This window comes from Lotus japonicus, chromosome 1 (genome assembly GCF_012489685.1).
Source record: "Lotus japonicus ecotype B-129 chromosome 1, LjGifu_v1.2".
NCBI lineage: Eukaryota > Viridiplantae > Streptophyta > Magnoliopsida > Fabales > Fabaceae > Lotus > Lotus japonicus.
Genome location: NC_080041.1, coordinates 136752813 through 136766400, shown reverse-complemented (window position 1 = coordinate 136766400; position 13588 = coordinate 136752813). Strand labels below are relative to the sequence as shown.

The 13588-nt window shown below is 39.7% G+C and overlaps 2 protein-coding genes across 2 annotated transcripts; one reads left to right on the top strand and one right to left on the bottom strand.

The window, feature by feature from the left end:
* Positions 1-8373: 8373 nt before the first annotated feature.
* On the top strand, positions 8374-11608 carry LOC130731440 (cathecol O-methyltransferase 1-like). The gene is made up of 4 exons (XM_057583737.1): positions 8374-8881; positions 10495-10805; positions 10908-10972; positions 11139-11608. The coding sequence occupies exons 1-4, from the start codon at positions 8442-8444 to the stop codon at positions 11433-11435; spliced, it is 1113 nt and encodes a 370-aa protein (XP_057439720.1). The 5' UTR covers positions 8374-8441; the 3' UTR covers positions 11436-11608.
* A 51-nt stretch (positions 11609-11659) lies between these two features.
* Positions 11660-13434, bottom strand: LOC130731441 (protein CURVATURE THYLAKOID 1B, chloroplastic-like). Its single transcript, XM_057583738.1, has 6 exons — positions 13102-13434; positions 12671-12795; positions 12485-12571; positions 12303-12365; positions 12025-12062; positions 11660-11925 (listed from the first exon to the last, which is right to left on the bottom strand). Exons 1-6 carry the CDS (start codon positions 13268-13270, stop codon positions 11868-11870), a joined length of 540 nt encoding a protein of 179 aa, XP_057439721.1. The 5' UTR covers positions 13271-13434; the 3' UTR covers positions 11660-11867.
* Between the last annotated feature and the right edge of the window lie 154 nt (positions 13435-13588).

Sequence of the window (13588 nt, the reverse complement as noted above, 5' to 3'; positions counted from 1 at the left end):
GCAGAATCTTGGGGCATCAAGCTTTTGACCTCGACCCCTTACTACGCTCAGGCTAATGGCCAAGTAGAAGCAGCCAACAAAGTCCTAATAAGCTTGATCAAGAAGCATGTGGGTCGAAAACCAAAAAGCTGGCATGAATCTTTAAGCCAAGTCCTATGGGCTTACCGGAATTCACCAAGGGAAGCGACAGGAACGACGCCTTTTCGACTGGCCTATGGCCAAAAAGTCGTATTGCCCGCAGAGGTATACTTGCAATCATGTCGAATTCAAAGGCAAGAAGAAATCCCAAGCGACGTTTACTGGAATATGATGCTAGATGAAATTGTCAACCTCGACGAAGAAAGGCTCTTGGCACTAGACGTCTTAACAAGGCAAAAGGATCGCATAGCTAAAGCATACAACAAAAAGGTTAGAGATCGATCTTTTATTACAGGGGATTATGTGTGGAAAGTTATTCTCCCAATGGATAAAAAGGATAGAGTTTATGGAAAATGGACCCCCAGTTGGGAAGGGCCATTTACAGTCGAGAAAACGTTACCCAATAATGCTTACGTGATCAAGGAATTGGGCAATCAGAGTCAATGTGTTACGATAAATGGCAAGTATTTAAAAGCATATAAGCCAATGTTGCACGAATGTAAAATCGAATGAAACATGAACGATAAAATTGCCAAATTATATTCATTAATCGAAAAACATTACAAGTATGGCAAAATACAAGTAAAACTAGAAACCTAAAAAGGAAAAATGGCTCTGTATCCGTCATATTTAGCTTGCATAGGTGCTAATCGACCCACCAGCGCCACCATCTGGCCCTCAAGTCGAGCCTTCTTTTGACGAGCAACCAGGTCTTCAAGGGAGGCTGCAAGAATCGCCACAACTGACTGAACAAGACCTTCAGGATCTTGCTGATCCAAAGAGGCCTGGAGAAAATCGAATTTATCCCTCCACTCATCTATTTGGTGTTCTTGAAAGAACACCATTACTGAAAGTTCCCGGAACTCTTCGAACAGAGGCTTGGCCTCCAAGAGAAGCCCCTGGAACTCCTGAAGAGGAATTCTAACGCGCGCAACGATTGGCCTATGAAGTAGTTGATCAATGAGCCCTAAAAGCTCATCAAGGCCAGCAGAGGAGTCATACAGGTTCTGGAAAAGGTTCTCTTGGAAAGCCAAGTCCTTGATACGACGAAGAATTAGTCTGCTATCCATGGTGAAGAATGAAAGGTTCTTGGATCGCAGAAAGAAGGGAAGAAGGGAAAGAAAAGAGGTGTTGTTGAGAAACGAGCAGAAAACTGCTTCATTTATAGTAGGGAAGTAACAAACAGACGTATTAATGCAAGCATGCAGTTACCAAAGCGTCAGCCAAACACGGCAAGCCACGTCAACCACTACCACAAGTGAAGGAAGTTCTTGAGTCGTTGAACAAAAACGTGATAAAAGCGTTATAAATTATCGTGGTTTTCCAAGAAACTTGGAAGCTGAAAGGTTAGATTAAGCACCAAGTCAAATGGTGAGGCTTAGCAATTCAATGCAAGGAGTAATGTAGCGAAGGCTGATTCAACGATAAAATGCAAATCGAGAAATAAAGCATGTCGAGCATTGCCAATACAAAGTCATTCATTAGTTAGAAATCGAATAGAGTTACAGGACAGGAATGATAAAGTTGGCAACAAAGGCCATAATAGATCCATGGCCATTACAATAAAGCAACAATTATGAAGCCTAAATTCTCGACTTGAAGGCTTCAAGCTGAACCCCAGCAGCAGCAATCCTACAATCCAAGCTTTGCTTCATACGCTGTTCTGCTGCTACTTCTTTAGAAAGTTGAGATGTCGAGAGCATCACGCCCGTGCACTCAGCAGCCAGCGCATTCAGTCGAGAATTCACAGCTGGGCCTTCATCAATCAACATAGCCTTTTGCTTCTCGAGTCTGGCTACCTCCCTGTGAAGCCCATCCAGTCGAGCATCAACACTCGACAGCTCAGCTGCAATGAGAGTCCTCTTAGCAGTCAGCTTGAGAGCCTCTTCTTTTGCGGGCAATAGGCCATTGGTATTGGAAACCACTTGTGCCTTTTTAGTTTCAATAGAATGCTCCACTGCAATGGCTTTGTCAAGCGTGGCCACAACATCGACCACGAGAGTTTGCAATTCGACGAGAGCATCTGCCTGAATTTGATCAAGTTGTTGGCTTAAGAGGAAGGCAAGCAGTTCTTTCACTTCTTGGCCTAATTGAGGATTGACTCGGACACTGCCAATGAAGCCAGTATCGAAAACCAGCCCTTTTAACTTAACAAGAGCCGCTTCAATCCGGCTATCATCGGGCACTCCACCAGACTGAGTAGTCTCAGCAATTTCAGCTTGGCGCGGCGGAGACTCGAGATCCAAAGTACCATCAAAGAAGCTCTGGAAGATGGAAAGAGGATCCTCGACCAAAAGAGCACTGAGCCTTTCACTAGAAGTATGAGAAGAAGCAGCCGTCTTAGAAGAAGCTGAATCCCCCTTAGCATGAGGTGAGATCAAAGCGGCTCTAGCATCTTGTTGAAATCGCTGAGGAGAAAGTCGAGGCTGTTGAGGGGAAGTTTGAAGCTGTCGAGGAGAAGGTTCTGAATGAACAGAGGACAGAACATCAGCCTTGGGTGGGGGCATTACGCCAATCACTTGGTCAGGCTGAATGATTGGACCCTCACCACCCTGCACTTCATCATGTGGCATGCTTTCTTCACGAGCAGGGGAAGGCAGGTTCTGCATATCCTGTGGAGGAAAATTAGAAAGGTTATCTCGACATTCTTTAGTATAATAGGGTTCACAACCAGGATGTTGCCAAGCAATTGGTTTCGAGTTAAAATAGAATGTCAGTTTGTCCCACACAGGGTCTGACTCAGTAGAGTCTAAACTCGAGCTAGAGGACTCTAAATCGCTCGAAGAACTAGATAGGGCAATTGGTGAAGGTTTAGAAGAAAACCACGTGGCCCGAGGTACAGCCATTTTAGACATGCCAACCCTCTGAAGAATCAAAGTAAAAGTGATTGAGAAAGAGGAAAAGGAAGCAAATTGAAACAAGATGTGATCTAATGATTCACCTTAGGGCCAGATGCTCTGAGGGGACTGGAACTGGTTGAACTCTTAGAATGGTGGGAAGAGGAGCTGCCAGATTTGCGACTAGACCTTTTCCCGGAGGTCTTCTTGGCTTGAGCCATCTCGACAGGAATTGTTGTAGTACCTTGAAGCAGAGGATTAGAAGCCTGCTCATCAACACCTTGTTCGACACCTCGCTGCACTTCCTCACGTCGACTAGCTGATTTAGCCGGGGAGGGATTTCCCACAGAAGATTCACCAGCGCCTTTAGCCCTCTTTTGGCTCGCAGAAGTAGTTGGGGTGGCTCCCCGTTTTCGACTCTGAGACAAAAGCAAATGATCACAAAGATATACACGTCGAGTAAAAGTCAGAGTTTCACAAGGTTCAGTATTACCTTAGGAATCTTGAGCTTATCAGCCAAGGCAACATCATCGTCATCATCATCCTCCACTTCGACAATCGCAGAGGCCACCCGAGGAGAAGCCTGAGGGGTCGGTCGAGGAATTGGTTCAGCTACAAAAAGAAAACAAAGGAGGATTAAGCCATAAATATCGCAAAGATGCCAGGTCGAAATGATTACCTTGACCAATAAGCGATCTTATCGATATGTGGTTGAAGATTTCAACCGGCACATGGAGAGGATAATTCCATAGGTAACGCTTGGTCCAGGTCACCCGCTTCCGAGGGGGCAGTGCACTGTGGTAAAAGTTTTTGATACTTACATGATCAACCCACTTAGGAAGCACTACCGGAAAAGCCAAAGCATACTTACAAGTAGGCAATGGTGGGAACCTAAAGCCAGTTTTTCGAATAATAAAAGAAAGACCGTCCTCATCAGAAGGAAGGTTCAATCGGGTTTTCTTGGCTTTAGCTTCCCACATTTGCCTGAGAACTTGAGCTGCTTTGGCAACCGTTTCCTGAAGTCGAGGACCCGGAAAGTACACTACACCGAAGAATTGTTGAAAAGCGTTGATCTCAGATGTATGCATACCTTTGGTTTTCTTTGGGGCCTGTCTCTGCAAAAGAAAAACGTTTGTTATGCGCTGGAAGCAATCCTCAATTGGCGTCGAAATATCATGCCAATAAGCAGACCACCACGCCTTAAACGCCTGGGTGACGTAAAAGGATGGAGTGAAACTGAAAGGACTAAGACCAAGTAGCTCCTCATCGTTATAGTAACCAATGGTAGTGTCGAAAACACTACGTTTGGTGATGGTACCAGGATAGAGGATGAGGGATTTGTCGAACAAAGTATTGGGCAAATCTTGACTCAGCCCAAACTGTCGAGACACAAGCTGAGGATTGTAACCGCAAAGAGTAAAATCATTACTGGCGAAGTTGATGGTTAACACCCTGGGAGACAATATAGTCTGCCAAAGCTCGACTTGGTGTTGAGAAAGGTTTTCCGAACCGGGAAGATTAGGATATGAATTCCTTAGCCACCGAGGGCCGTAAGAGGGTTTGTGATACGGTGCAAAGCTCGAGCGGAAACGTTTCAGCTCGAAAAACATGGTGAAATACTTCTTAAAGTCAAACTCGAACGTGGAGGCATCATAAGGAGGGGTGAGAGCTTCAAGCCTGAAAGCGTCGATCCTTGTGTTAGACACCACAGGAGGAGAGTTCTTGGCTGGAAGAGACGGTTCGAAAACCGCATTCATCCAAAGCTGAAGAAGCCAGAAAGGACCAGCTGCATTCAAAGACGCCACTTTAGGATCTCGAATATCGGCGATTGCTTCATTGATCATTTGGTAGAGATTACCGAGCACGAGCCTAGCCATGGCGATAATTCGACCCTCGTGCAACAGATTGGCTAAAGGAAGAAGTTTAGCCGGAATTCTCAAAGATTTGGTGCAGAACACATAGGCAGAAAGCCAATACAATAGAAACGCGACATGCTCAGCATCGGAGACTTCACCATTCTCGACATAATGATCTTTAATAAACTTACTGAAAGCAATGTTGTCTGTCGGAATGGCGATAGGATCAGTGGGAACAGCAGAAGAATGATAATCGTCACCCACCACCCAAAGGCCAGTGATGGCAGCAACATCGAGAAGAGTAGGAGAAAGCATTCCAAAGGGGACATGAAAGCTATTGGTGGACCGCTCCCAAAAGAAAAGAGAACTCAGAAGCATGGCAGGGTTGTAAGTAATCGGCGACCTCGACAACTGAATGAGGTCGAAAATGCCAGTCACTTTCCAATGCCCAGACTTACTGGCCTCCACCCTGTTGAGCCATCTCAGATAGGCTCCTTCACCAGCAGGTGGGTTAGGAGGCGCAGACCTGAAAGCCCTTTTGGGATCTTTCAGAAAAGGGAAGCGGTAAGAAGGTTGGAATGCAAGAATGAGCTCATCCCCACGAATGCTGGGGTGAAAATGCTCGTAGTCCTCAGGGAGACTATTAGGCCTGCCCTTCTTCGCCTTCTTCAAAGGGCCCAAAATGGCATGTAAATTGCCATTCACAGAAATAGGAATAAATACCTGGGATTTCCAGATAGCCCGTTTCTCCACGTCATACGGCGGATCTGGAATGGGAGTGCGCTTGGCTTCATTCACCTCACAAGCAGCAGCCAAAGGGATGACATTGTCAGAACCAGAACCAGAAGCCATGGAAATGTTCAGAGAATACACCGGGAAAACAGAAACCAAACGATGGAAGGCGGTCACAAGCAAAATCAGGCAAAAGTTTGAGTGTTCGAAAGCTTGAGGATTTGAAAGCGTGAGTGACTGAAAGAACGGTAAAGCTTGAAGAAGGCCAACAATGGCGTATTTATAGGCAAGCGAATAGTCGGACGTGAAGCTGCATTACAGGGTGATGCATAAAATTTTTGAAATCCAACGGTTATTTTATTATATAACCGCAAACCCTAATGAAAAGGCTAGGAAAAGGCCATGATTACTCTAAAAGTAGAGACGGCACACGGCAGACGAGGTCAGACGCTAAAGCCTCTGATTGGAGCAAAAGTCAAACGATTGGATCTCTGATGGGACTTGAAATCAGAAAAGGAAAAGTCGCGAACAGCCGTCAAGGTCCGTCGAAATGCACGAGCGAAAAATGCTTGATCTCTCCAAGGACTGGTAGTCGAGAATCAACATTTTTGGGGGGCATCTGTTGGCCCAACATTTTGGCCCAAGAAAGAAAAACGCATTCAGCCCAAAACTCTCGAGGAAGTCGAATTCTGACTAAAGAAAGGAAGAGGAAGTTGCACCAAGTTAATGGGGCGGCAAAACTCGACAACCACAATTACTGTTAAACACAGGCACATGTAACACGTGCCACACTGACCAAGTCAAATTCCCCCCACGATGGTCGAAAACATGGCCAGGAAACGGTTGGAGCAGTTGAAGCACACGATCTCCACCACCATGCGCAGAACTTCCGGAGCAAGCATCAGATCGTGGGAGAAACCAGACCCACTAACACGCAGAACACGAAACTCTATAAATAGGAGAATCCGATTCAGAAAGAAGGTTCCCAACTCAAACTCTGAAAAATTCACCAGAAAGCTCTAATGTCCGCATCAATGAGACTCAAGGAGCAAAACGTGATGATGAAGGAGTACGTTGCAGAACCAACACTTTAGTTTCCCCACATTTCAGTTTGTTGATTTCCAGTTCTTCTGTGCAGTTTGTTTGCAGTTCATGTAGTTTTCATGTTATTTTAGTTTGTTTGACTATTTTGTAATCGACTCGTATTCAATAAATTCCAGTTTCTTCTGAGCTGTTTGTTATGGTCGAAAACACATTCATGTACACACAACACTTTGGCAAAGCGTTTTCTCAAAAGGACCCTGAAATCTAAACTTCCTTTAGTCGAACTAAGAGGATATTTGTTTACCAAAAATCCGTGTAAACACCACCATATTCCACACACAGATATAGTGACCTCTCACTACAAAACAAAAAATCACACCTCTTGTTATACATTTTATGTTATATATATATAAAAAGGTGAATTCTACCATGGCCTCATTATATGGTACATGACTGACGCGATTTGAGGAGTACCAATATGAAACCAACATCTAGCAATGTATTTGATTTTTTATTTCATTTTAAAACATATATGGGTAAAAGAAGAAACAACCACTTAAATGTCATTGGTTCACGTCATGTCTTGTATCATACCCCAATTAAGTGTTATAGTATGCTAGCAAGCATCATATAAAAATGTTACTGATTAAACTTAACGAACTAGAAAAATATTAATATGTTATTATTTTTATTCTTTGAGAGATTAATTAGTTAAACACTCACTATGTTTGGTACCACCAACTTTGGAGAGAGAGAGGTGGCGAAGAAGGGATTATGTGAAAATAGATGACATAGCATTATTTTATTTCAATATTTAAAAATAGATGACATAGTATTATTTTATTTCAATATTTAAAAAATAGATGGCATCAATTTGACATCTAAAATATAAAGAGAGGCATCAATTTATTAATATAATGCCAAATTGGGCTAATTGAGGTTACACCAAATCGTTGCGACCGTTGAAGATAAAACGTTGTTATCTCTGGGTTGACTTTTATGATAACCACCTACACCTTCTAACTAAACGTGAACCCACACTCAACTCAATTAAGAACAATTATTCTTTCTTATCTTTTTGTTAGTCTATGGCTATGTTTGGCATGTCATTTCAACTAACTTATAGCTTATTTGACTAGCTTAAAAGCTCTTTAAAAGTGTTTGGTGAAATAGCTTATTTCAGTAGCTTAAAGCTATAAGCTATAAGCTATCTCAGGTAGCTTATAGCTTAAAGCTTCTAGCTTATTAAATTTATTCTCATTTTTATCCTTATTATTTTATTAAAATTCCACCATTACCCTTATATATTAATAAAAACACTAAAAATATTTTCCCCTCACACTTACGTATGCAGTTCCCGCCACCATTCCCGCCACACCGCTGTGTACCACATGTATTAAAAATATTATACTAAGATGATAAATAACTTGAGTTAATAAAAATATTTAAAGTGATAATAATTTTAATATTAATATCATATATGTATTAATGTGAAAATAAAGTAATGTTAAATATAAAAATAATTATATAAGTATGTCATTTTATGTTTTTTTACAATTTCAGCTTGTCTAACAGCTAGTTTTACCAAACATTTTTGTTTCAATCACATAGCTTTTCAGCTTTCACCTATCAGCTTTCAGCTTGCTTATCAGCTTTCAGCTATCAGCTAGCTTATAAGCTTTCAGCTAGCTTTTCAGCTTTCAGCTAGCTTATCAGCTAGCTTATCAGCTAAACATAGCTTATATATACATTAACATACATGTTCACATGTTGTGCTAAACGCTGTGTCAATCAATATAGCTAGTTTTGCTATGTTTCGCTTTCAAAATTTCCCATGGCCCCTCCTTCATTAGAAGAATCAAGTACAAAACTTTCCAACAATGAAGACAATCATCTTAAACAACAACAAGGAGAAGAAGGAGATGGACTCCTGTTTGGCATGCAAATTATAGGTTCATTTGTGGTTCCATTGGCTCTGCGATCAGCGATTGACCTTGGAGTTTTTGACATTCTTGCCAAAGCTGGTGAAGGTGCTAAGCTCTCTGCAAACGATATTGCACTTGAGATTGGCACCAACAACCCTGAAGCACCCGCAATGCTGGATCGTCTTCTCAGGATGCTGGCTAGTAACTCTCTGTTATCTTGCTCTGATCAACATTCACAGAGATTCTACAGCCTCTCCCATGGCTCCCAATATTTTGTCACCAATGCTGATGGTGTTTCTTTGGGACCCATCTTGGCCTTGATTATAGACAACGTCTTCTACCAAAGCTGGTAATTAACTAATTATACTTTAGCAGTTTAGCTTATATAGATAGACTTTATAGTTATGACTTATGCCCTCCTTTGACAAGAACATTTTCTTTAATCTGTTCTGTAAAACAAAACAGAAAAAAAAAGTTGTCATTAGGTTTTTAGTGCATGTTTGAAAATCTCTCAATAAATGGTTTTGATGTTAAAATCAATTCTAAGGAGAAGCTTCTATAAGTACTTTTTAGGTGACATAATTGATTGTGAGGGGACAGTGATCTAAACATCGGCGTCCTTTAGTTCACGTTTGAAAGAGTTTATTTGAGTTTATCTATAAGTTATTTAGCTTATATAAGTTGTTTAGTGTTTGACCCAACTTATTTATAGCTTAAAAACTTCTTAAAAGTAAAAGTTTGGCCAAACAAAAATTAAAAAAAGCTCTTAAAATAAAGTTACTTATTTTTTTATGAAGAATATTCTAAAAAAACTCTAAAATAAAAAAGTTAATCGGAGTAACTTAATTTTATCTAAAAAGCTACTTATATTTTTGGCATCTCCTCTATTCCTCTTCAACCACTCCCTCCAGCAGCTCTCCAAAAAACCATCTTCGCATAATTCATTTTAATTTATTGTCTTTCTTCATCTTAACGACAAAACCTTTGCTCTAATTTGATTTCTAATTTTGCGATTTGTGAATCAGGTCTTGAATATACTGATTTAGGATTTATTCTTCATTGATCCCTTTCCTGCATCCTTGTTGCCCGGTGATTCTTCAACCCGAACACGATACATTGCTTCGACAGAAACACTAATTAATTTAGTGTTGCAATGAAACAGATCATGAATACATTGTTCTAGTGTTTCGTGTCTCCTTCATTGTTTCCTAGTGATTCTTAAATCTCCCGCATAGCCCAATTCAAGGTCCACCTGCGATTCATATACTAGACATAGATTGTGAATATGAACACGCACTCCAACCTTGACTTCAGCAGTGTGGATATTATTTTGGTGAAGATGAGTCGATAATACGAACACTGACAAATTAGTAAAAAATGATTAATTTCTAAAAAAAATTGGCAAACAGCTTTAGCTCTTATTTTCAACTTTTTCTTTTAAGTAGCTTTTAAGCCATAAAAAAGCTTGGTCAAACACTACCTTAAAACTTATTTTTATAAGCTGGTCATATTAGGTTCGTTTGTAATATTTATTTTGTAAAACATTCACTTAATCTTAACAATTATTAGTTTATTTTTTTCTTGAAGCTATTTCTAGCAACTTTTCGAAAAATTAATTATTCCTATTAACTTTTAAAGTGAGAAAAAATTCTGATATTTGTAAACAAACATAGTTGATTTCTGGTTTTCAAAAATCTCTTAAAATAAAATTAACTTTTTATCCAACTCTAAATTCACTTATTCTTTTAGTAGAAACAAACAAGCTCATTTAACTTATGAGTAAACATTTACATATATAAAGTACTTTGAACATATTTCATACGTTAAAAAAAAACTTATTTACATGATAAAGTGAATAGAGTTATAAACGGTTGACCCAAATGCACTCTTATTTGTATAGAGTTTTGAATTTTAACTGAAGATTTGGTGAAATGTCTTATATCATTAAGCTATGATGTTTAGGCCTGAACTGAAAGGAGCAATCCTGGAAGGAGGTGTACCATTCAACAGGGTTCATGGCATGCATGCTTTTGAATACCCAAATGTGGATCCAAGGTTCAATGATGTTTTCAACAAAGCTATGCTCAACTCAACCACTTTAACTATGAAGGGGATTCTTGAATTATACAATGGATTTGAGCACATCACTAAGCTGGTGGATGTTGGTGGTGGTCTTGGAATCAATCTTAAATTGGTCACCTCCAAATACCCTCATGTCCAAGGTGTTAACTTTGACTTGCCTCATGTCATACAACATGCACCTGTGTATGCAGGTATATATCTCCAGGAATTTAATAATGTATAGATTAATTTTTCATAAAACAAATATCTACATGTTGACCATTGAATTGACAATAATTCCAATATTCCTGTAGGGGTGGAGCATGTGGAAGGAGATATGTTTGAAAGCGTTCCCACAGGGGATGCAATTTTCATGAAGGTAGGCTTATCAAAGCTTATTTTGCAGACGTTATTCATCTTAAATTTCTCATTGTTTAGTGTCCACAATTAATTCATTGAAATTTCAATCCCTATTGACTTTTAACAAAAGAAAAAGAAGTATTTGACAATTGACATCATATCTTTGATGAATCAAAATTTTGCAGTGGATACTTCATGATTGGAGTGATGAACACTGCCTGAAGCTGTTGAAGAATTGCTACAAAGCTATTCCTGATGATGGAAAGGTTATTGTTGTGGACTCAGTTGTGCCCGCTTTGCCTGAGACAACAACTGCAGCAAAGAATGTTTTCAATTCTGACGTCGTAATGATGACACAAAACCCAGGAGGAAAAGAACGAACCGAGCATGAATTCATGGAATTGGCTAAAGGATCTGGATTTAGTGGCATCAGATTCGTTTGCTCTGTCTCTGGCCTCTGGGTTATGGAGTTCTTTAAGTAGCTTCCCACACCTTTACCAGTTCATGTTCAAATATATATCAAAAAGAATTGTCCTGCAAACTGTTGAATTAAATGCATTTCAATGTTCCCTACTTTCTATGTAGCTCCCACAGAAAATGCAATGATAATGTACTCTTTAGCAGGGAGATCTCAATAATGTAGTCTTCAAAGTGATTGAATACGGTTCCATAAACACAGATAAACTCATTCATAATCAAAAGAATATCGAAGAAATGATATTTTATTGAAGGAGATTATATATGCATGAAGCTACATTTATTTTCAAGCTAGATTACAATTACATGGGATAAAGTGTGGTCAGAAGCTTATTGGACTAAATGAAGCATGGTTGCATGGCATCTTCAACACAAAGCTGCAATTAGATCTCTTTTTATGTGAACACCATCTTAATCAGCAGCAATTTCTCACTCTCTCAGCTGCTCCCAGTTATTTCGTTAATTGTTTCTTTTACTTTCCGAAACAGAGCTTCCCTGTAATTATTGTTTAAAGTTATGGGAAAACATTAATCATGAAGTCAATTAATTCAATGAACCAAAATATATAATTCATTCAACAAAAATTGAGCCTACCGGTCAGGCTTGAAAACTAGGTTCTTGTAAGCAAACCACTGCAAAGAAAGACAAATAAGTAGATGTTAGTCCTAAGTCCAACTCTTAACACTTAAATCTTATCCAACTAGTAAAGTGTAATGGACAGAAACAAACAGATCATCTTAATTGTAAAAAAAAAAATATGATCATATCAAGTTTCATCATCTCACTATTGATTCAATGCTTAAATGGTGAAAATTGACATGGTCAAGGTTTTTTATGATTGAGAGGAACGTGATTCATAATGGACTACTTACCCCAGTGTAGCCAATGCCTACAACCTCAAGTACCCCAGGAACTAATGGAATCCTATCAATTGCCTGTTACAAGATAGTCAAATGCATTATCATCACAAAGTAATTAATGTTAGGGGCACAAGAATAGTCAAGGTTAATGATAATTAATTAGAGAATGCAAATTGAGCATTTAAGTAACCTACTGAGATCACCCCAGCTGAGCCCCATAATGCAACAAAACCAGCTACACCTAGTGAACTCACTGCATATTTGTCTTCAACTTTGTCCCACTGTGCAGTCAAAATTTGGCTAATAAAGTCAGCACTAATACTGAAAAAAAACTTCCCTTAAACATTAACTAAAAGAATTAACTAATTTGAGATCCTCACAGCTTCTTGAATAGTCTTCACAAATTCTGGCAGCTCACCCCCATTGAGTTCAGTGGTGACAGTTTCTGTTGTTGGTGCCTCACTTGTGGTAGCCATTGCCATAACATTGCGCGCAACCTTGCGACCTGAAAGCATCACCCTATGAATTTATCCTCTACTAAGTGCATCTTTGGTTTTGGGATTTGCACATAATCCTAGTTATGTTTACTCTAAAGCTAAGACTTATAACTTCTAGCCAAAAGTGTGGTTCTACAACATTTCATAGTATAACCAAACATACTATTAATATCACTAAGTGCCTAATTCTAAAATCAAGTCAATTCTAAGGATAAACTTTCGCATGAGTAGCTTCTGGGTGACATAATCGATTCTGAAGAAAAAGAAGTTGATCCAAACATATTAGTTTGGGCAGGCTTTTGCAATTGACTTACAAAAAGCAGTGGCCTTCCATGGGCGAGTCTGAGGCTGCACAGGTGGAGGGGGGAGAGTGGGAAGGCTCACACACTGTGTGGAAGCAGTTGGTGATTGTCTTGGAGCCTTGCCATCAACAAAGGTGGATGAAGAGGATATAGAGAGGGTGGGGGAGGAGGTTGAGGCCATTGCTAGTTAACTCTTTCTGGTTATAATTTTACTGTGCTATTGCTGTGAAGGATTCTGAGGCCACTGGTGAGAGAATATAGCCAATATAGATTAAGGTATTGAGATATTTCCTGTGTTCCTAATTTTTCTTGGCATATTAGTGGTGTTTGTTAATCTCCAAATGTAATGTGGAGATCCTTCAGCCACAGTTTGAAGTGCTGAACCACTCATTTCTACTCATCTGGATAGTGTGCTGACATGGCTGCAAGATAGGGCTTTTATGGTATTTCATTGGATAGGAGGTTATTGGTTGGCCTTTTTGGAATGGAAACATTTTAT